Source organism: Sciurus vulgaris (assembly GCF_902686455.1).
Source record: "Sciurus vulgaris genome assembly, chromosome: 16".
NCBI lineage: Eukaryota > Metazoa > Chordata > Mammalia > Rodentia > Sciuridae > Sciurus > Sciurus vulgaris.
This window is the reverse complement of record NC_136477.1, coordinates 20,247,612-20,270,571: the sequence shown is the minus strand read 5'-3', so window position 1 is coordinate 20,270,571 and position 22,960 is coordinate 20,247,612. Positions and strand designations below refer to the sequence as shown.

Below are 22,960 nucleotides of genomic sequence, written 5' to 3'. Positions count from 1 at the left end.
CCACCCCCACCCCAGGCTGGGCAGTCACAGAAAAAAAAAAAAATGTTTAAAACTGTATGAAGAAAAATCTCTGCTCCGTGAGCAGAGGGCAGACGGTGATGTGCCACATTACATTTTCACCTACTGGTATCTAGTGTCCACCTAATGAAAGAACAACTGGATTTTCCAGCTCCAACCCTCCATCAGGACAAACATTATGGTAGCAAGTTACACATGCCTTCTGCCACAACATATATGGATGCCCACGGAAAAGGACCCTTTGGGAATGCACATCTGTGGAACCATAAGCTGACCAATTCTGCAAAGCCCAGGTAAGGACCTCAGCTACCTGGATATGCCATCAAACAGGCGTGGCGAACCATCTATAGTTCAGGACTGGGCCCAAACCAAGGCCCTGTGATTCCAACACAAGGCCCAGGAAACCTGGCAAACATGCCTGAGAGCAGGCTCCACAGTCAAGTGACCAAGGGACTCCAGGGTGCATAGTTCGACACATCAGGCCTTCCCAGTCCTGGCAAGATTTTGCAAACCTCTCCCAGCCTCCCAGAAGTGGCACTGGGCCAGGACCACAGTATAATGCATTTGTAGGCATCTCACAAGTCCTGTTTGCAGAGCAGCTGTGGACGCTGCGATCCTGAGGTGCTGGGTACTTGAACTCCCTGGACACAGCAGGCTGGCAGTGGTACCACGCGCCCAGCCAGAGTATCAGCAGTGGCAGCTACCTGGGTCTCTGTGGGACATTTCACATCCCCTTTCACCCAGAGGTAGCAGGTACCATTAAAAGATGAAGTGGACTTTTTTAAATCTAAAGAAATAAGTGGACTCTAATTGTGGTCATTCCCCAGAAATTTTATTCCCCCTGGAATAAAATGCTTGATTTTGAAGCAGGGAGGCAGAAAGAGAACAGGCCACAGCTCTCAGAGACCATGCCGTAAGTTCTCTCTCCCTCCCCTCCCCACCTTCCTCTGGGGAACCAGGCTGCTGGAACCTGCTGGGAGAGCTCACCCGCTGCTACTTTTACCTCTACACCTGCTGAATCTGGGCGGTTATGGACATTGATCATATGTATGTGACAACTCCTAAGCCAGTTCTGTTGACATGGCCCAGTCATCAAAGAGTGGGAGACATTCCAGGATGGTACACAGTCATCCCCTGCAGAAGAATCCAGCTGGGAGAGGCTGTCACTGAGGTGTGATGGCCTGCAGGTGACCCATCTGCAGCAGCTCCCGGAGGCACCACCTGACTTCTGCAATGAAGCATCCACCTTGCTCTCCATCTCCCTACGCACTAATGCAAAGGCTCCTGCCTGCTCTGTGGGTTTTGTTGTGAGGGTCTGCTACACCCTTGGTGGCCTTTGGAACCTCCCAGGACCCTGTTATTATGGCCCGCAAGGCCCTGTCAAGAGGCTTTGATTCAGCGGGTTCTGGGTGAGGCCCAGCTGGAGAATGTGCAGCAGGGCCTTATCACCTGTGTGCTGCAGCAAGGGCTCAAGGATCCCAGAGGAGGCCAGAAGGGTTGTAAGGTCTCTGCAGGAATTCAGGGCTGCCTTTGAGGCATGGGATCAGGAAGTTCTCACTTGTCAAAGGGAAAGAACTAGATAGTAATAGCTGAAGAAGACTGAAGTACTGGTGAGTTTCGACCATCCTGGGTAGGCATCTTCCTGGGAACTTTCTTGGGGACACCACAGGGTCCGAGCAGAACCAGAGCCCCAGGCCCTTTGTTTAGGCTGGTATATTCAGTGGAACCAGACTCTCCTGCTCCTCTGGAGGTGGCAGTGCCAGCTGGTTCTCTCTGCCCTATCCTGCCCTATCTCCAAGGCCCTGATGGGGCTGAGCCTTGCCCTCAGGGGTAAGTGGCTTTCTTGGTGGCTTCCAGCCCCTCCTTCACAGGCTGAGGCCAGTGCTTTGTTGGTGGGATGCACACCTGGAGTCATGAACAAGAACCAGCTGTTTATGACCTAGGGCCCAGCACAGGCCCTAGGCCCGCTCATCTTCCCAGCCTGAACCCTTGCAAGTGCACACCCTCTGCCCATGCTTCACCCCTTCCGGCCACTTCAGAGCTCAGTCACACTGCCCACTGTCACTTAACTCCATTTAGGGCAGCGGGAAACCCTGCAGGTCACCTGATCCAAGCCCCTGGATGTGGGGAGGAGAAACTGAGAGCAGGGAGGGATGAGGCTGCCCCAAGTCCAGCTCCTGCGTGGGGTGGTCTCACATGAGAAACAAGGTAAAGTCCACGCTGCCCAACTCCCGAGAAGCCCGAGCCCCAGGTGCTTATCGGTCAGGGCACAGACTGGTCTCGTGTACCCTCCTGTTCCTTCCAGACATACCAACAGAGGCCTCGGGCATGTAATTCACAGGCCACTTGGGGTCTGCTAGTGTGTAAGGTGAGCCAGGAGGGTTTACTGCCCACCCTCCACAGCCATGTACGTCACAGGCGAGCAACTGCAGTTCAGGGACTCCAAGTCCACCCTCTCGACTGCACGCTCAGCAGGGCAAGCACCTGCCAGAGGCCACCCAGCAGTTGGCAAGGGGCAGGAGCCTTTCTGCCACACACCCTGAGAGGCTTGGCCCTGGGAAGAGCTGGGAAGGAGGCAGGTTGCCAGAAGAATACTTAAGGGGTGAAGACTGGATGAACAGCCCTTGGCAGCCTGGAGTCCTTCAACGGGGAGTGAAGAAGCAGGACGAGACCAACAGTGGTGTGAGAAAACCTCGGTGCACTAAAGGCTGGCTTCAGAAAGGACTCCAGAATTCAGCAAGTTGGCTGGAAGGGCCTTTATGGACCGTCCACCCCCCCATTTGACAGATGGCAACACGAGGCCCAGAGAGGCTCAGTAACTTGGGAGCAAGGCTCAGTCAGAGAGGCCAGTGACTCCTCACACCAGACTGTGAGCTGCTGCAAGTTAAGGGGTCATTGGAGGCTGGCCTAGTGGCCAAAGGAAAACCAAAAGTTCTGGGGCCACACCTGTCACCCCTGACCTCACTCAAGTCAGGAAGCAGCAGCATCTCTCCTGGAAAAACAAAGCACCCATCTCCTCCAAGAGCTCCTCCAGGGGCCCATCCTGCTCTTGGCCCTGGGTGCTCAGGAGCCGGTGAGCAGTGCCTGCTCCTGCGGGCAGTCCACGTGGCCTTCTCAGTGCTGGTGTTTGTCCAGGAAAGGCCGAGCTACCAGAGCTCCCTGGAGTCCCAGTGGCCAGGCAGGTGGCGCAGCCGCATGTCTTCCTTCTGGATGTGCTCGTAACAGGACTGGTGAGAGAGAGGCGGGGCTGGGGTCACTGGCCTGCCTGCTCCCAGCCACACACACGGGCTCTGGGGCCCAAGCCCAGTGCACCCACCTCCCAGGTCCAGACTAGGTGTCTCCTACTCAGCCCTCAGCCACACTCTGCAAGGAAGTGGGACCTTTCCTCTCCCACTGGGCTTGGGGATGTGGCCTGGAGGTCCTGTTCCCTTTCTCACGAAGGCAGGAACCTGCGAGGACCCTTCCACAGAGACACACACGAGCTTCAAATCTGAGCTCATCCCCTTGATGGTGTCTGGGGCAGGAAGCGGTCTGTCCCAGTGGCCAGGGCATTTCTGCCTCAGCCTACAGCCATGTCCCTCACCTCCAAGGCTGTGAGCAGGAAGTCATACAGGCCTCCTATGTGGACAGGGTCCATCATGTCCCGGATCAGGTGGATCTCGGCTCCCAGGTGCTGAATTCTGGAGAACACCCACCCCAAGACAGTGAGGGAGAGAAGAAGGCAGCATCATGGCGAGGCACTGCACAGCCGAGCAAGGGAAGGAGCCTTGGCCTAGAGGCCTGGACACCTCAGAGGTGGTCCCCACTCTGTCTCTGGTACCCACAAGACCCTCCCCTTTCTGGGCCTCAGCTTCCCCATCTCTGCTGAGAAGCGCGCATCAGTAACCCTGGGGTTCAGACTTCAGACCGTTTGGGCAGGGTGGGAGGCCTGCTGCATCCGTCCCGCCCCCTGACCACACGCCCGGTTGGCTGGGACTCACCGGGCCCGGGACACTACGTAGATGAGCAAGGGCAGTAGGTCATCCATGGGCAGCTTGTGCTCCCGGCCCAGCACCCGCGTCACGGTGGTCTCGATTTCCCCATACGTCTTCTCCAGCACCTCCAGCTTCTCCCGAGGGTCCACCGTGGTCCTGCAGTAGGGTGCTGGCTCCAGTTCCAGGTCCCTGGGTTCAGCCCCAGCTGGGGACCCCCAACACTCCCAGGCCCCCTGCCCACCTCCCCAGGGCAGGGACTCACATGATCTTCTGCAGGCACTCGGTGGCAGACAGGAAGCACTTGTCCCTGACCAGAGAGTACCTCTGTGTGGGGAGTGGACACCAAATGAGGTTGGGGTCCGGCTCTGACACGCCCTCATGCCCGGGGCTCAGGGGGCCCCAAGTCCCTTCCCCATCATTTGCTTCAGCTCAGACCCATGTGGACCTCACTTTATGCAACTATCAAATGGGGTTACAGCTCCAGGGGGTCGGGAGGATCAAGCGGGGTAGAGATCTAACCACAGCAGCCAGTGGTCACTAGATGCCCCCCCAATCCCAAGTGTCCACATCAGTGGCTCCCAAGTCCAAGGGCTTATTCCAACACAGGTTCATGGGTTGACTTTGAAGTTTCTGACTCAACAAGTGTGGGTGGTCTAAGAATCTGCTTTTCTAGCAGGTTCCAGATGGTCCTGCTGCTGCTGGTCAGCAACACACTTTGAGAACAACTGTCTCACCTGCCTGTCACCCTCACACCCACCCTGCGAGGTGGGTCCGGAAGTGGCTCCCTTTACATGGGAGGAAATTGAGACTCAGGGCTCAAGCATCTTGCTGGGGGTCACGCAGCAGGAAAGGGACAGAGCCCGTGTTGGAGCCTGGTCATCCCGGGAGATGGAACAAGGCAGGAAGCCTGGCATCTATCTCCTCCCTCATCCTCCTCTGCCGCCCACAGCCATCCTGAGGCAGGTGGTGGGCCCGCCCTCTCACCTGATTGGTCGTCAGCTTGAGGTCCTTGAGTGGCCACAGGTGCCTGGAATTGAAAAAAAGAGTGACAGGGGGCTTTGCCAGGATGGGGGCAGGGTCTGAGCTCAGAGGGCACGACTGCTGTCACAGTGTCCCCAGGAAGGCTGAGTACAGGCCAAGGAAGGGAACCGGTCCCACAAGAGCACCTAGGCATGAGTGTGGAGTTCGAAGCCAGGGGAGGCCAGTGCGGTTCCTGGAGGCAGGAGACCAGGAGTGGGAGGAGGGATGTGGCCAAGCCACGATGGGGACTGGGGGTTAGTTGCTCATGGTGTCAATGTTTCAGAGGGGTGCTAAGGAGAAAGGACTGTTTAGAGGGGACAAGGGGTGGGGTAGAAGAGAGGCCCTGAGGTATGGCAGACACCTGGCTGACCTGCTCCCAGAGTAGTCCTCACTTTCCCCTTGGGGGCTCCCCTCCCCCACTCTCCAAGTGCCCAGAGCAGTTAACCTTGCCCAGCCTTCATGGTGGCTACTGAGGCGGGCCTGGTCGCTGATAGCCAGCACTCAGTGGAGGGCTCAAGACCCAAGCCAAGACAGTGAGGGATCCTCAGGGTTCGACTGCAGCTGCTGGACAATGGGGAGGATTGAGCTGGGCGAGGTATGAACCTCAAGAGGCTACTGCCGTGTTTGTCACCACAAGGGAGAGTCAGAGAAAAACCAGAGAAAGAAAGGGGGCTTCTCTTTATGGTGTGGTTGGGCACCTAGATCCAGCCACACCTGAATGCATAACCTTAGAACTTTATAGTAGGTGAGCCCATTGACCCACCCCCACTTTCTGTTGAAGACAGTGAGAGTCGAGGAGGCGTGGTCTGCTAAGGTGGCACAGGGAGGCTCACTTCTGCACATCGAGGAACTCCAGCAGCTTGGTGTCGGGAAACAGGCTCAGGTTGGCGATGCCCTGGCTGTAGAGACTGTCCTCCCTCTCGTGGAGAAGCAAGTAGAGAGTGAAGAGCTCCGAGTAGAAGCTGGGCAGCACGAGGGGCAGCATCAGTCCATGCACCTGGAGGTCCCTGGGAGAAACCGGAACAGGTTGGGGACAGCGGGGTAGGGCCTGGGAAGTGGCCAGATCCATGTTCCAGCCCTTCACCCCACCCTGGTGTCCCTGCCTCCAGCCTCAACATCCCCTGGAAAACCTCTCCAAGCCTTTCTCAGTCGCTGTCACTTGTCCCTTTCAAATCTGTGGGATCCTCCTTCCCTCATTTTATTTTGAGAACTGACAGGGAAGGTGGGGAAGGATTTTGATCCCTACGTGTTTGAAAGCAAAACCAGGGTCTCGGGGGACAAGAGACTTGCAGTAAAGCTCCCAGCAGCCATTCCAGGTAAGGCCCACGCTGCCTCTGTGTGCTGTGCTTCCCAGGGCTCCAGGGGTGGAGCGGGGAGTTCTCCCTAAGGTCTAACCCCACCTCCCACGCTTCCGGCAATGCAGTGATAGGCCTCTCTGAACAAGAACATCCCCAGGCCTGGAATCTGAAGGTCCTGGAAGGCTTGCCCAGGGCCTGGGGACACAGATTTAATGACCCATCTAACTCCTGCCCTGTATGACCTTAAGCTTAAGCCCTACCTGGCCCATATCCCCATCTGTGTGTAGGAGGAGAGGGAGCTGCTCTCCCTCTGCACAAATGCCAGAGACACAGGGCCAGGATGGCACATTTAAAACAAAGACACGTTTGGTGTGTGTGGCGATCCCCCATCCCCGGCTGCTCACAGGACCAAGGTTGTAGGTCACCGTGATTCACAAAGAATAAAAAAAAAAAAAAAAAAAAAAAAAAAGTGCTTGCTTGATCAATAGCATGAATATCAACACTTCCCCCCCAGGAGTGCCCCAACCCCTGAAGGAGGCCCCAGGAGCAGTGGCCTGGACTGGTCACCTTGTCTCTTTGTCTTCCTCCTCTAGGGCTTGGCCCTTGCGCTGTAAGGCAACCTGCAGCAGACCCCTGCAAACCAACGAGAGGGGCGTGGCATGGCTGCCACACCCACAGAACCGAGGCTCCACCCTCTCGGTCACCAAGGTGAAAGCAAGGGGCGCTATCTTCCAGAACCAGGGACACTGAGCCTGCAGAGTCACCCTCTCAAACCCCAGCAGTCACTAGGCTGTGGCTAGAGAATGTCAGCCAGAGTCCTGCACCCCAGCAGTAGAGGAACTGCAGCGTCCAGGGCTTCCTGGTACACCGTATGGTGGGCTCACCGCTTACCCTGGGACTGGAGAAGGCGCCTGAGTCCCGGCTCAGGCTCAGCCAGCAGGGGCAGTAGAGCTCCCCTGGGGTCAGGGCTGCCCAGGGCCACGTGGGCCTGAACTCTAGCTGAGGGGCACAGCAGGGCCCTTGTCATCTCTAACCCCTTGGCTCTTTGCTGGATTAGACCTGAAGTAAAGGCACCATTGCTATCAGGGCACCCGAAGAGCCACTGCAGGGATGAGCAGGCCCTGGGGCCACAGGCCAGTGGCTGGGCCCACGTGCCCTGGAGCTCACCCACCTGTAGGCGGCCCAGAGTTCCTGGGCATGCTGCTTCACCTCCTCCTGGGCCAGACCCTGCAGGTGCTTGTTGGCCCCCACGCCCGCATACGAGGCCTGGAAGGTCAGCATCAGTGTCTGGAGGAGCTTTCCCAGGGGGTGCCGCACATTGCTCAGAGCCTGGGCCAGTGCAAAGACAAGGGACGCTCAGCACCCAGAGCTGCAGCGCCACACGCCCAGCTGCCCCCATGTCCCCTCCAGTCAGCACCCTGCCATGAGAAATGGAACCTTCCCCAGCAGGGCCCAGCGGGAGCCGGGCCTCCCCGTGGGCCGCCCAGCCCAGGGCCCTCACCTTCCTGAGGTACTGCTGCAGGGTCTCGGGCTCCCGGTGCTGCAGCAGCTCCTCCAGGATGTCTTCCACACTGCCCGCACTGTCCTCCGGGTGGCTCCTGGGCAGCACCGTGCACAGCGTCCCTCACCCACGCCCTGCCCCAGGGAGCCTCCCCTGCCCTCTGCCCTGTGGGCACACACGCGGGCACTCGGGCCCTCACCTCTCGCAGCACAGGTACTCCTGGGACTTGCGCAGCTCCCTCGAGCTCTGCACGTGGAAGCCCAGCAGGGCCTCCTGCAGGTCCCCAGGGCAGCCAGCGCGCACAAAGTCCCGGAAGGGGCTGTAGACTCCCTGCCAGCGGCTCTCCACCGGGAAGGCACCCAGACCCAGCTGCCTGTGATGTGGGGAGACAGTGAGAGGCAGGGGAGAGATGGAGCTGAAGTGGGCAGAACCCTGTCTAGGCCCTGGGGAGGCGGGTGGTACAGCCTGACCCAGGCACAGACCCAGGAAGGGGAGATGGACCCAAGCATGCAGATGGAGCTGACCTCCGGGCTCCAAGAGAAAGAGAGACAAAGAGAGGGACAAGAGCATGCACTCTGCCATGGAGAAGTGATGGGACACAGAATCCTGGAAGGATGGCGATCAGGATCACTGAAGGTCAAGCCCAGAGAGCGGTTATTGGCCCAAGATAGACCACTGCTCAAAGTCCAGGACTCCCCTGCTCGATCTCCCTCCACAGCCAGTTCCTTCCTGCTTTGATCCTGCCTTGATCCTGCCTTGGCCATCAGGCTGAGGCCTGGCTGTGTGTGCATCTAATGGACTGTGACTAACAGAGTCCTGTCCTCCTGTGTCACACAGAGTATCCAGTGCCTGTACCCAGCCAGCTGGGGCATGCCAGGGGTTGCTGTCCACCCCCTGCTCCTGCTGTCAGAGAGAAGCAGCATGCAGGGGTGGTGGGCAACTAGTCAGTTGTACCCCCTCTACCTCTGCTTCGGACCTCTGCCCATTAGAACCTCCACCCACACCAATTTTCTTATATGCCCAAGTCTTTCTCAACAGACTCAGCAAGTCACTATGTGGATTATAGCTTTCCAAGGAAGAACTCTGTCCTTATAGGGGGAAAAAAAAAAGTCTCCCCAACCCCCAACAAATATGGCTTGTAGCAAGTTTTCTTCTTCACCTTGGCTGCCAGGGAACTCTGAGCCAAGCTAATGTTCGAATATTACTGTTGTAGTATCTATCTATCCCTTTCTTTCAAGAGCAACTCACCATTTTATTTCTTTCAATTTTTTTTTCTTGTGTGTTTGGTTTGTAAACTGTCTTGTACCCTTTCTAGAAAAAAGATGAGGATCAAAGCAAAGCCTACAATTAACATTCTTCTCCAGTTTTATGGTGTATGGAGTTATCTCCATGCAGCCCTTGATCCCAAGAGTTTGCTCCTAGAGGGTTGTTTGCCTTCAGCTCTCTGAACTCTCTGAAGGGCTAAGCCCCTCTACCGAGCGCTGAGCCTTTGGGGTGAAAACAGACACGTACAGACAGAACCTAGAGGGCCCGGGCCAGGTGGGCCAGACCGGCAGGCTCTTACCTCTTGCAGGTACTGCTTGGGTCCGGTGGGAGGGCAGCTGTGTCCAGCACGCCCTGTGTATAGAGTCCTTTCCCTGTCCCACTGCTAAATGAGCCCTCCAGGGTGAAGCCATTGGGGAAGGTCACCTTGCCCTGAGAGCCAGGAGAGGGAGGCAGGGATGTCTGTATGCGCAGCTTTCACCCAGTGATGACAGGACTCGTGCCTGTCCATCTGGGTCAGACAGGCTACAGACTGAGGGGCCCTTCCCAGCACCTATTCAACCTGTCCCTTCCTGAGGGGCTTGAATGCTCTACCTCTGCAGAAGCCCCCACCAAGAGCTGTGTCCCTCCCCCAGGACAGGAAGGGGTGAGAGGTGGAGAAGGGACTCACAGGGAAGAGTAGGGAGAACCCGCACTGTAGGGCTGGGGAGGGCCAACCCTGGCTGCGTGGGGCTCTCCCCCACAGCACCCATCTCCACCCATCATGTACCAGGCGTGCCCTCCTGTCTTCGTCCTAAAGGGCCCCCGCATTCCCACAGGCCCTTTTGGCTGAGGCAGCCTGGGCAGGAACATACAAAGGACAGTGTCTCCAGGGACACTGCCCAGAGCACTGGTGATGGTGGAAGCCAGGAGTTCTCAGCTCGGGGTCATGGAGGGGACACAGCCAGAAGACCACAGCATGCTCTGGACTTGAAGCAAGTTCTCCAGTCCCCTCTCAGCTTGCCCCAGAATCAAACGGCAACTCCACTGCAGGGTCACTGCGCCCACCCCGTCGAGGCCATGGAAGGGCCCTCCATGCCTGCTCCACCCTCTGCCTGCACCCTCAGCTCTGGGCTCTAGGACAGAGGCAGGGGACACCACCCAGGGCTGTGGCAGGGAGTGGAGCGAGGTCCCGGGGGCCCTCACCTTGCCCACGAGCGTCAGGTCCCTGGTGAAGGCGCCCTCGTACAGGGAGTCGTCTTCAGAGAGGAGGACGCCCGGGCCCTTGGAAGGAAGGCAGGAGGACAGGGAGGGTGGGTAAGGATGGGCCAGGACACTGGGAGTAGGGAGGGGACAGTAAAGACGGGAGGTAGACACTGACACCGGGAGAGTGGCTCTAAACTCTGTGGCCCTCTCCCAGGACTGTGCCTCAGTGGGACCCTGACCCTTGGACTATTGTGCCCCAGCCCCACAGACCTCATCCTGGGTTTCCCTGAACAGCCTCTCAGACCTGGCTGCTCACCCCCAGCAGCCTCTGCAGGAAGCCCCTAGGGTCTCAGGAAGTGCTGTGCTGTCCCAGGTCCCTGCTGACCCAGCCTGCAGGGCTGAGCAGGCCCCCACCACAGCGGCTGTCAGGAACAACAGGACAGTGGTGTTCGACCCCCCGTTTTGCGCTATTCCTGCCTGTTCTCCCTTTTTCTATAGGCCTCCTTCAGTGCTTTCCAGAACACAGTGGAACATAAATAAGTCATGATAACAAGGACAGCCACAGGCCGCACCCACCCCACGCCAAGCACCTATGAGGTCCAGCAAGGCGGAGGGGAGAGCCGAGGGCCCAGGCTCCAGGGACCTGGGTTCGAGCCTCAGCCCTGCTGCTCGGTGGGCTGACAGAGGCAGGTTCTCTGACTGCTGTAGCCTCACTTGCCATTCGCATGCTAGGAAAATGACATCACCGTGCAGGGTTCCCTGGAGGATCCCACACAATGGAGAGGGGGCAGGTAGCCCAGAGCTAGGAGTCCAGTGAGGGGTCTGTGAATGTGGGTTACTGAGGCTACCGGGAGCTCGGGACACAGGCAGGTCACTCACCACCATCTTGTCCACTTGGAAGGTGCCCTGGTAGCAGACACCCGCCTGAGTGACCACAACCCCTGGGCCATGGCGCTGGTCCGCCCGCCACATGCCGATGTAGCGCTCACCCCTAGGGGAAGAGGGGGCATGGAGGCAGTTGGACCAGAATCTTTTCGAGCACCTTCTGTGTGCTGTGCCAGCAGAGGGCAGGGGCGGGGGACAGTTTGGGAGCAGTGACATATCTGAATCCGCTCAACTTCAACTTGGGGGGCAGGTGAGGTCAGGATCCCCAAGAGGAACAGAGGGTGAAGCAGGGAGGAAGCCTGCCTGGGGGAGGGCATCCTGGGAGACTTGCTGGTGGAAGTGGCAGGAAGGAAGATGGGGTGGGGGTGCAGCCTATGCGCAGGCAAAACTGGAGAGGGAGGAGCGTGCAACAGATCTGTGGGGACAGTCCATGGTTTAGAAAGGCGGCGGGTGCACGGGAGGCACGGCAGTGGTCAGGTCAGACAGGTAGGCGTGGTCTCAATGCCAGGCCAAGGACCTGGGGCTCTGTCCCACCCAAAGAGCCTGGAGGGCTTTCGATTCTTCAGGGGGACCAGACTAGAGGTTCCTCTCTCACGGGGAGGGCGCCCGAGCGGGCGAGTCCTGTGGTCAGGGAGGCCAGGCTCCCTCCGTCTGAGCCCAGCCGCAGCTGAGGGAACGGGCAGAGGTGGAGGACTTGGAAGGAGCATGGGAGCCAGCGGGCAGCCTGTAAGGATCTTCTCTGCCCCGCCCACCGGGTGGCCGCTGCGAGCACTCGCCTGTCACTGTCCTCCTGGATGCCGAAGCCGCTCCTCTGGCCCTTCTCCCAGTGGCCTGTGTACCTGAAGGGCTGGGGCCCCTGTGGTGCACAGTCAAGCACCCCAAATCCATGGCGCAGGCCGTCCTGGAAGTAGCCCTTGTACACCTCGTCGCTGCTGTACCTGGAGAGCAGCACCCACAGCTGGACCTGCCTGGCAGAGCTGGGCCCAGGGTCCTGGCCATCCCCCAGCCCACCCGCCCCCGCCAGCCGGGGCCACTTACTCACAGATGCCGTAGCCACACATGCTGCCCTCCTGCCAGTGGCACTTGTAACAGTCAAACTTGTCCTCGGCGGCCTGGGGCACCAGGTGGATGCCAAAGCTGAGGGTGTGGTTGGGGGTGGGGGAGTCAGCACCAAGGCCACCTCCCGGCACTGCCAGGCCATGCCACTCAGGGTGTCCCTGCCCCCAAGGAGCTTCCTCAGATAATGGGGAGAACGGCGCCCCTCTTCTTCCAAGGTTTGGGCACTCAGATTGAAGCCACTCCCCACCAGCCATATGCACACCAGCATCAGTCCCAGCCAGCCTTACCCCTGCTCCAGGCCCTCGCAGAAATTCCCCACATGATTCCGCCCGTTGGGCCACTTCAGGGTTCCCCTGGAACACAGTGGAGGTCCAAGACATCAGGCCCACCAGCTCCCTCCTCAACAGCCTCAGTCACAGGCTCTGGAAGAGGCCTTCCCTCCCCTCAGCCGCTGGATCACCCTTGGCCTGGACTCCACCTCCTCCAGGCCCTCTGGGCTCTGCGCTAAGATGCAGCACAGAACACCCCAGCAGCTCTCTCCACTCCTGCTCAGCCGCGCCAGCTCAACTCACCTCACTGCACTCTGGGATAGCCCAGAAAACAGCTAGTTCCCTTTCTCCCCTGACCAACAGGAAGCTCTGAGCTGAACTTCAAGTTCAAGCTAAATGCTAGTCAGTGGGACGTGGACCATCCTCCTCCTTTCTGCTGATGGGGTTTTGGTGGGGTGTTTTTTTCTTTTGGTGGGAGGGGTCTTTTTGTTCATAAGCCCCCTCAGCTCTCTCAGAAGTACGTAGTGGATTAGAAACCATGGGTATGCTTAAGAGTATGGTTTTACAAGTCCTTCTTCTCTCTGGGTCCCTTCTTCAATCCCACATGGAAAGCTTCCCCAGTGGTGACACAGGTTGGGGCCATAAGGCCTGCCTGCTTGTGGGGTCACATAGATCTGTGATGAAGGTCAGGCTCAACATGGCCCTGGCTCAACCTGCCCTGGGACCTTGGGTAAGTCAAGGCAACCCCTGGGCATCAGTTTCTGCACCTATAAAATGGGTGAAGACTCTTCCCCAGAGGGTCCTCATGAGGTGAGAAGGTGGTCAGGCCCCTTTGTCACCCCCAGACAGAACTGTGTAGACAGGAGAATTATTCTCCCATCATCCTAAGAAGCAGTGGCAACTGCAGGCCCTGAGGGTCAGGCCCCTGGCAGCTGACCCTTGCTATCCAATGTCACCATTGAGACTTTATTTGGCACAGACCTACTGCAGGCCAGGAACCACCCAAGAGGACTTAAGAGAGACTCGGAGAGACAAATAGAACAGACTCATTGACAGAGAGCCCAGCACAGGCTGCCCTACAGATGAATCTCTGGGTGGCTCCAGATGCTTGGTGCAGAAGGCCCGCCCTGAGTCCACATAGGTCCCGCTGCCCCTCAGGCCCCCCGGAGGAGCCTGCAGGGCCCAGCCCAGAGCACAGCCAGCCACTCACTTGCCATGGGGCCTGCCCCGGAACCACTCGCCCTCGTAGGTGGCCTGGCAGAGCCGGCCCTCAGCACGGAAGGTGTACGATCCGCAGCGGCAGGCAGGAGGCTCTGCTGGCTCCAGGCCCGCCCCCAGCACCGGGAAGTCCTTCTTGCCACGCAGGGCCTGGCACACGGCCTGGGTCACCTTCCACTGCCAGACCACCTGGTGGGGACAGGGAAGCAAGTGATCCCTTAGAGACAGCTTCTGGAGCAGCTCCAGGCTGCACCCCCATCCCCTGTGGCCCTCCACCCAGAACAAGCTCCCATCTACCACCCTGGAGGTACCCAGGAGACTGGACCAGACCAGGGCGGGGATCATCTAAAGGCCCTCCCCTTCCCAGCTCCCCCAGGTCACAGCTCACCCAACTCACCTGGCTCTGGGGGTCCCTGGCACAAAAGGAGAGCTCTTCTTCTGGTGTGAGGAGGTGGAACATGCACCTAGACAGACAGAGGTGATGAGCAGGCCCCAGTTCTGTCCAGGAGGACGTGGGGGAGCTCCTAAGTCCTGGAGTGTGGACACGTGTCAGGGAGTTGCGGGGGGAGGCCAGGGTGTCAGCAGAGGGGACTGCTCACCTGTCCTGCCCAGGATCCACCCATAGCAGCTTCAGATCAAAGGTATGGACATTGTGGCCCTGGAAGAAGATACACAGGTGCTTACCTGCCCTCCGCACAGGCTACCCTACAGATGAATCTCTGGGTGGCTCCAGGTGCTTGGTGCAGAAGGCCCGCCCTGAGTCTCTCTGCGCAATCTGCTCCCCTTCTCAGGACAGTTCCTCCATTTATTCTCCCACCTCAGGGCCTGGCCACACACCCAGGAGCAGCCTCCCTCACCCTGTGGCTATTAGAGTGGTCTGGAAATACAGCCTGGACCTCGTCAGCCCCCTGCTGGAAACGTCTCTGAGTTCTCCAACCTGGGAGTGGGAGACCCACTGCTGAGCCTAATGGGAGTCCCCAGAGACCCCTCCAGGTTCTTGTGGCCCTAGCCACCACCCTCTCCACACCTAGCATCAGGGCCATGCCACCATTACATGGCCCTTAGCTGGCCCTAAACTCTCCTCACTGTTGAACTTTGCTCATGCTCTTCCTTCCACCTGGAAGGCCTTCTAGCACTGAGTTAGACAGAAAGTCCCTTCCTCTGGGAAGAGTCTGTCCTGTGACCTCCCACTTGGCCCAGGAAGGCCACTCACTGCTCCATGGCCAGAAAAAGAAGGGGCAGGAGTCCAGGGATGAGGGCTGAGAGGAGTTTGCAGACCCAGGCCAGGGAAAGAGAAGGTCCAACAGAAACAATGACATATGCAAAGGCCCAGGGGTAGGAAAGGGCTGGCTCAGTTAGGGGCAGCATCTCTGGTACACAGAAGGTGAAGTCAGGGCCAAAGAATATGCAAACTAAGTCAGAAGCCACCCCTAAAGCAGGCTCCAGGAGACAGGGCCAACGCTGGGCAAGCAGCCTCTCTCCCAGGCCGCAGCTTCCCTGCCTGCACGAGGAGGTCCACGCTGACCTTCTGAGGGCAGTGCCACGGATATCACAAGGGCAATCTGAGTTTGGTCAAGGTTACTGCCATGGAACAATTACCAGGACCCAGGTCTGGCTCCTTCTGACTTTTGCAATGTCGAGAGCCTGGATGCTCCTTCTGTGGGGCTCTTCCCCGGGAGCCTCCTCGCCCAGTCCCCCTGCTCACCGCAAGCTCAGCCCTTCCACTGGGGATCTTCTCTTATTTGAGTATGAAGGGAACTGATAGGACAAACTTATTCTCAACAACAACCACTTTTCCGACGGGGAAGCCAAGGTGAATGCACTCAACCCAGGGCCCGAGGGGGAAGGGATGACGCTGGATGCACCTTGGCAGCCTTTCCGTAACCCCCTCCTGGAGCCTTGGCTCTGGCTGACTGCCCCCTCCTCAGCACTCGGCTTTCTGTCCCTCCCCACCTTCCCAAGTCCGTGTCCTCAGTCTCAGCTGCTCCTCCCTTTCCCATTCCTTTTTCAACCAGACCCCAGCACGCCACCGTGACACCTTGGGTCAGCCCCACCCCAACCTGCAACAGGACGAGGGCATCATCAAAGAGCAGCACACGCTCAGCCCGCAGTGGGGTCACCGTCACAGGGACATCCTGGCTGTCTTGCAGGAGTCGGTGAGCAGGGGTGCAGAGCACATCCTGGTGGGGCGAGGAGGGAGGAGCAAGGTTGAGGCACCCCTGCCCTGATGCTGCTGGCCACCTGCCACCTCCCTGCTGCTCCCCAGACCCCTCCCAGAGGCCTCCTTCTGTGGACCTGGAGTGACCCTGGGCTCAGTGGCTGGTGCTAGAACTCTGAGATTGGGGTCATTCCTGGGCTCTCCCAGCAGGGCAGCAGGGCCTCTCTCCTGAAGCTTCGCTGTGTCCTCTCCCACAGCCAGGCCCTGTCACCCTACCCTCCATCTCTGCCTCCCTGAAGCTATTCTTGTTCCCTCTACCTGTCCTAATGCTCTACACTGGGCCCCCATCTGCCACTCCCTCAGGGCACAAGGTCTCTTCTTCTAGCAGGGGCAGCCTATGACGGAGGTGTGACTGGTGACACACTGGGGAGACTCCATTCCACTGACTACCCCTCTCCAGAGCCAGTCAGGGCCAGCCCAGGAGCTGCTCAGCAAATGGATGAGGATGGCTGACAGCACCCGTTCCACCACCAACCCCCCTTCCAGATTGGGAAACAGGCAAGAAGCATGCAGTGGGCAGCTCAAGCCACCCAGCAGCCCTGTCCTTGGGTCCAGCGTGGAACTCCCTTCACTGACCAACCCTCAGGCCTCAAACTCACCCTCTGCCGGCTGCTCAGGGTGTGCCAGAGAGCCTGTGTGGCCACAGCCTGGTCCAGCGCCTGACCCATGAAGGACTGTAGGTTCCCGAAGAGGGTGACTGCATGCATCACCAGCTGCTTGGCAGGGTGACGCTGCGAAATAGTGAGGGTACAGGAAGCTTGTTGGAACCTTCCCCACCTGTGATGGCCATGCTGGTCCTGTCCTGACCCCAGCTGGTCAGGAGCCCTGAACTCAGGGCAAGGATTCCTCTTTCCTCTCTGGCAATTCCTTTTCTACTGGGTACTTCCAGAGGCACTTCCAGAGGAGTCAGGACCAGAGTGGCCTGGGGGTCATGTGTCCTCACACCAATCCGCACTTCTCTCTGGTTCCCCCAGGGCCGGGTCATGTGCCTCAGACACCCAGGGCAGGCCTGTGACCCACTAAGATTCCCTAGGACAGAACCATGTCCTCAAATTCCCTCCCCAGAGCAGGGCTAAGTTCCCTCAAAGACCCAGAGCGATGTTGTGACCCTCAGTCCCCCTAGACTTAGCTGGGTCTTTTTCTTAAACTCAGGCTCCTGAGTGCAATCCGGGTCCCCTGAGCCTGGGCTCTGCTTCTCCCCTCCCTCAGCTTCCCCCCAGGCTGCCCCCTGACGCCCACCTCTCCGATGGTGTCCCTGAGGCTCAGCAGGAGGAGCACGTACTGCTGCACGTGCTGGGTAAGGGGCTGACGGAGGGCTTGGGCCAGCGTAGTGCCCACTGAGCACTCAGAGCTCATGCCCGTCAGGAGCTGCCGCAGCGCTTTCCTCTGTCCACGCCAGTACTCACTGTGCATAGGGAGAGTCACACACCGCCTTCGCCCTCCCTCCATCCCTGCCAGAACTACTCCCCCAGACACCAGGGCCAGCCCCAGACCCCAAACCTCTACCCTATCAGACCAACTCAGGGCCTGAGGTGCCCCTCCTGGGTTTAGTAGTAGCAGTAGCAGCAGCTCTGATCAGGAAGGAATTACCCATGACAATCATCCACCCTGAGTAGGAATGCCCTCCTTCCCTGCCCCTGGGCCACTTTCAAAAGTGGACATCTGGATTCTGCTTCTGGTCTCACCAGCCCTCTCTCTTCCAGCGTGGACTGGGTGGCTTGTTAGTGGCAGGTGGGCTGTGACACCTGCTGCTGTGGCAATGGGGACACCCCACCCACTCCCCTGCAGCAGCAGCCTTGTGCTCACCTCTTCCTCTTTGCCACCTTCTGAAAGGCCTGCACCACCAAACAGCTCGTGTAGGATTCAATGTACCTGCAGACGGCACAGGGCACACCCTGTAAGCTCAGCCCCCAGCCCCAGCCCCAAATCCTCACCCTTCTGGAGTCCCCAGATTCCACCCTCAGAGCAGATATGTCTTGAGGGCCAGGCTCTAGGTACAGGTGACCTCCAGTCCTCACCCAACAAGACAGCTGACTCACAGTCTTTGCTCTCAGTGAAGCCCCAGGGTTCATGTCTGGAGTGTCTAAGCCTGTCACCACCAGGCAAACGCCCCACCCCAGGTGAGCCTTAGTGCCAGGGGTGCTCTGCCTGGTGGTCTTACTCCATGTGGACCTGCAGGACACGGTCAGGACTGCGCAGCAGCAGCAGGGACTCCAGGCCAATGGAGTGCGGGTGGTGCTGCCTCTCCCACAGGGAGCGCAGACTCTCCTCGGTCGCCTCCCACAGTTCCTGGGAGCTCCTGTGCAGCTCTTGAAGGAGCCGCAGGCATTCTCTGGCCTGGGGCTCTGAAGGCTCTGGATCTGGGAAGGGAGCACAGTCGCGCTGTGAGCAGGGGACCAAGCCCGGTCCAATTAGTGCTCTCTAGAGCTCATGGGGGAAGGGTGGGCTGGAGCAGCAGAGAGCACCCTCAAGAAGTGAGGAGGGTGTGTCTACCTCTTCACTATTCAAGAAAATCCTGACAATAACCCTGAGAGTCTTGGGGAACTGAATATGCTAATTCTCCCTGTGTCTCTGGCTTCTTCGCCCTGAACTCCTCAGATCCATAATGTGAAGTCTGTAGAATCGGGAGTCAGTCCTGGGCCATTTCAAAAGAGAGGCTCCAAGAGGAAGGTACCTGCCAAGGTCCCTTAGCTAGTAAGACTCAGATGGAAGTAAAACCCAGACATCTGCCTTTCGTCAGGGCAGGCACCTTGGGTGGGAACAAGATGAGAACAGAGGCAGAGGGTCACCTCCAGGCCTGTGCCCTGGGAGAGAAGGAATTTGATCTCTATGCACAGACAGAAGCAGGCTTCAACCTAAGGTCTGGCCTCTCAGGGCCCCTGTGGGAACTAGGAGCAATGACTCCAGTTTTACCAAAAGATACCAAGAGTCACTACTCCACTTCATATGAGAAAGCTGTGGTTCAGAGGGTGCAACGAGGTAGACCTCTTGTCCCTGGGAGCCATCCTACGTCCCTTGCCCTTCCTGTGGAGAGCCTAGACTCACCGGCTGAGAGCAGAGGCTGGAGGATAAGGCTGTTGATTCGGGCAAGGGTGGCTGAGTGGACCTCCTCTAGCCGCAGCAGGGCTGCCTCCTCAGGGCTGCACATGGCCAGGGTGCCGGTTTCAGGGCCTCCTAGGTAAGGCACAGATCAGAGCCAGATAGAACGAGCAGGACTGGCACAAGCTCAGGTCATCTCAAGGGCTTCCTGGACTGACCCCTGGTATTCTCTGCTGGGCAAGCTGAGGGAGATGGAAGGAGTAAGAGAGAGGGCTCGGAACTGCCAAGGGAAGCACCCCTTTCTATCCTTCAAGCTCATTCCCCTGCTCAGACACCAGCCATGGATCCCAAATGCCCAGGGTGCTCTGACCTAGCCACCTTTCCATTGAGCCTGTGCAGGGACTCTGTCATCTCTAGAAACAGGGATAGGCTGTCAAAGGAATGCAATCTTATCCTTGAGGCCATGGCTCAGGGCTCCCTGTCCCCCAACAAGGTTGTGTAAGCCAGGAGAGATCTGATGGAACAAGGGGAGTCTGGAGGCTTCCTGTGGAGTCATGAAGGATGGGAAAGAAATGAAGAAGAGAGACACAACACGTAGGCTGGAGAACATGAGAGTAAAGGTTCATGGGTGTACCGTCCAGCCTCTGAGGGTGGCCCACCAAGCAGCACCCTAACTGGCCAACAGAGGAACTTGACTTTGCCTCTGTTGACTGTGAATAGCCACGGAGAACTCAGAACAAGGTAGTGGTGCAACCAAAGTCAGACTTGGGGAGATGAACTTGGTGATAGTTGCAGAGATGGTGCCCAGCAATGAGCAAGGTCAGCATGGAGAAGAGCCCAGACCCTCCAAGCCCCTAACCAGGTTGGGCTTCCTGGGTAGGTCCCACGCAAGAGGTGGGGGTTGCTGGAGTAGACCAGTAGATAGGCTTCAGTCTGAAGGTTTCCTGCATGGAGGGAAGGTCACCGGGGAATGCAGTGATCTAACTGGAGGAAGAGGCAGTGGGGGGTCCTGGCCTTAACCAATCCCCACAGCCACACTGTGGCCTCCACACGACAAAGCCCTCCCCCACCAAACATTGATGCCCTCACTCAGCAAAGTTCATCTGCCCAACTGACCTGGTTCAATAACCAGGGTGGAAAGGGAGAGGGTCTTTTGGCCCAAGATCCTCAGACTGCCTCTCTCCCTGGTCCTGACCCTCTTACGGCTTTGGACTTGGCAGACCTGGGGCAGAAGACATCACCAGGGCAGTCAATGATGGGCAGACCCAAAAGGGCAAATGGGAAAGGTCATACCTTCCCCAACCAACTCCAAGGATGCCATGGGTGTCACAGTCCTTGGCAAAGCCTAGGACTCCCAGGGAGTTGGCTCTGGAGCAGAGTTGGGCGGGTGCTTCGGAACTCTGGCCCAGGGCCTGGCCCAGACATTCCTGCCCCACCTTTCCTGCTGCTGCTGCTGCTGCTGCTGCTGCTGCTGCTTTGGGAGGGTGAGGCTTCAGGAGGGAGAGGCAGGAAGGGGAAGCGACTAGCCAGCCAGCTGCAACCACTTCTGCCGGTCTCTGTGGCAGGCCCAGTCCCAGGGATACAGGCAGCTCCAGGTCAGCTCAGGCAGACCAGGAGAGCCCAACCAGGGATTTTAGAATGTGACAAGTGTGTCCTGGACCAACCTGACCATCACCCATGTTTCCAGAAAATGATGGAATGGAATGGACAGTCTATTCCCATAGCCTTAAACTACACTGGGGCAAGACTTGGGCCTCAGCTGCTCCCCCAGGAGAGGCTTCTCAGCCCAGTCATGCCTCATTTTATCCCCAGTCCTGCTTCTCTTTAGAACTCAGTAACCCCTTCATGAAATGGGGATCTGTCTACATCAGAGCTTTCCAAACTAGTCACCCCTCCAAATTACAAACTGTGGAGAGGAGTTTCACTGAGTGGGGATCCTGTCCTCAGCTCCCCACTCCCTGAAGTAACCAGGAAGCACTATAGCCTCAAATTGACAGCCACTAATTCTGGAGGCCCTTCTAGGCCTGTAGCCACAAATGGATCTCTACCTCTGGGAAATCGAGTCAGAGCACACAGAGGGAAGGAGGTTGGTGAGGTGGTGGGTGGAGGAAAGCTGCATTTGAGGCTGAAATTCTGGTGTGGTGACTCCTAGGGAAGAGGCCCTACTCCCAGGGTAGGGAGTTTTGAGGTTTATCCTGGAAGTGATAAGGAGGGTGTGAGAGTAGGGGTGAGGCCAGGCATGAATGTGCATGAGTGTGTGCATCTGCAGGGGAGGAGGTGCTAAAACTTAACGTGAGGGGGGGTCCAACAGGAGTGTTCCCCTCCCCAGCCATAGCCCTACCACCCATTCCACACCTTTATGCTCAAGAGCATGGCCTCCTCACGTTCTCACTCCCTCCAGTTCAAAGGTTCCTAAGCTGTAGGCTATGCAGAATATATAGATAAGGAAACTGAGGCCCGGGAAGGATGGGAGGGTCCAGAGATACTCTGTAGAGCACTTACAAGGCTCAGACCCAGGTCTCTGATCCCCACCCCACCAGGCTCACCCAAGCTAGGTGGCTCAGAGAGGCTGGGTGACTCATCCAAGGCACACAGTGAGTTCCTGGCAGGCCCAGCCTGGTGGCTCTTCCCCAGGAGACTTGAAGGGGTGGAGTGAGGACAAAACTGGCCAGTTCTGGCGTGCACAGGTGAGTCAGCTGCTGCCCCTGTGGCTCTCTCCCTGCATACCTGGCCTCTATGCTCACCAGCCTGCTTCCAAGCAGGGTCCTTGGGGCTCCCCTGTCCTCTCCCAGGTTGGCCTCCTCAGGCCCCTCAGCCGCACCCTGTCACGGCACTCACTTTGGTATTTCCTGGTCTGGACAGGCAGGCTGTTTTGCACAGGCAGGCCTTTTCCTGGGTTGGCCTGGAGGCCCCTTAATCAACCAGCAAGCCCAGTAAGGAAGGCGTCTGTCCAAGGAAAGTACGAGGAGCTGTCACACCTGACACTCACAGTCTCCACCCACTCCTCTCCCAGCAGCACCTGTCCTCTGCCCTCTGCTCCATGCTTTTGCTCTAGACGCCTCCCCAGCTCTGCAGTCCAACTCTCCTTATTCTGCCTGCCCCAGCACACTCAAGTCACCGGAGTTTCTCGATTCTGTTCCAGTCGTTATGCATTTGAATACACCGTTCCCAGGCGGGCAACGCCACCATCTCGGCTTCTCCGTCAGGCCCTTTGGCCCGGGACAGCCAAGTATCACCTCCTCCTGGCAGCCTCCTGCAACACGGTCCTGGCCAGGGCCCTGGACACTGTGCTCGTGCTGTGCTCGCCCCCCTGGGGCTGTCCCCGCGCAGTCCTTAAACCAAGGTGGGTGGCCATGGGGCAGGTAGGACATCTCCAGGACCCCGCGAGGGCCGAGGTCGGGGTGAGTTTGGGAGGCTCTTCCGACAAACTTGGATGGAGCCAGAGTCGTGCAGGGGCCGCGACGCTGAGGCCAGGGGGGACGAGGGCCCCCCACCCCGACCCGCAGACCCGCGCCCTTACCTGGCGGGGCGGGCGCCCCGGGAGAACCCGCGCAGCTCCTCGCCGCCCGCACGCCGCCCGCCGCCCCGCCCCGCCCGGGGAGTGGCTGGGGGTGGGGCTCGCGGGGAGGCGGGGCCGGCGTCCCAACGACCGGCGCCCGGGGTCTCTCCCTGCTCTCGCTCTGGCGACCGCCGGGCTCGGAAGGCTGCCCCGATGCGGCGCCGACCGAGGTGGCGCTCCGCTCTGGCCCTCGCGCCCGCCCCGCTCGCACCCCACGTCCACACCCTGGCCCGCCTCTCCCGCCTCGCCTCGCCTCCCCGAGAAGCTCCGAGGGCGGCCGGCAGAGTTCCGGAGGTGGCAACGGATTCCTAGCCCCCCGATTCTGGTTCTCTGCGTCCGGTTTACAGCCCAGTGACCTTGTTGACCCGCTCTGAGTCCCCAGGGCCGCCCCAAGAGGAACACTGGGTGGATTCGTGAAACTCTGCGCCAAGGGAAGGGTCAACCGAGATGGTCC

At 58.7% G+C, this 22,960-nt stretch overlaps 1 protein-coding gene across 7 annotated transcripts; it reads right to left on the bottom strand.

Moving 5' to 3' along the window:
• Window positions 1-1,822: 1,822 nt before the first annotated feature.
• ALS2CL (ALS2 C-terminal like) lies at window positions 1,823-22,944 on the bottom strand. Of its 7 annotated transcripts, none has more exons than XM_079115395.1 (27): window positions 22,468-22,944; window positions 20,064-20,169; window positions 18,954-19,082; window positions 18,070-18,268; window positions 17,715-17,780; window positions 17,148-17,313; window positions 16,508-16,639; window positions 15,751-15,870; window positions 14,290-14,348; window positions 14,088-14,154; window positions 13,683-13,879; window positions 12,491-12,556; window positions 12,183-12,281; window positions 11,921-12,082; window positions 11,139-11,250; window positions 10,260-10,337; window positions 9,376-9,506; window positions 8,011-8,184; window positions 7,812-7,908; window positions 7,482-7,639; window positions 6,878-6,943; window positions 5,846-6,019; window positions 4,977-5,019; window positions 4,255-4,316; window positions 3,999-4,148; window positions 3,602-3,698; window positions 1,823-3,245 (listed from the first exon to the last, which is right to left on the bottom strand). In XM_079115395.1, exons 3-27 carry the CDS (start codon window positions 19,054-19,056, stop codon window positions 3,165-3,167), a joined length of 2,859 nt encoding a protein of 952 aa, XP_078971521.1. In that variant the 5' UTR covers window positions 19,057-19,082; window positions 20,064-20,169; window positions 22,468-22,944; the 3' UTR covers window positions 1,823-3,164. The 7 variants fall into 7 exon arrangements, with proteins under 7 accessions (XP_078971521.1, XP_078971524.1, XP_078971520.1 ...); XM_079115398.1 differs by lacking the exon at window positions 22,468-22,944 and adding an exon at window positions 21,786-21,803; XM_079115394.1 differs by lacking the exon at window positions 20,064-20,169 and having other exon boundaries at window positions 22,468-22,942.
• Window positions 22,945-22,960: the final 16 nt, after the last annotated feature.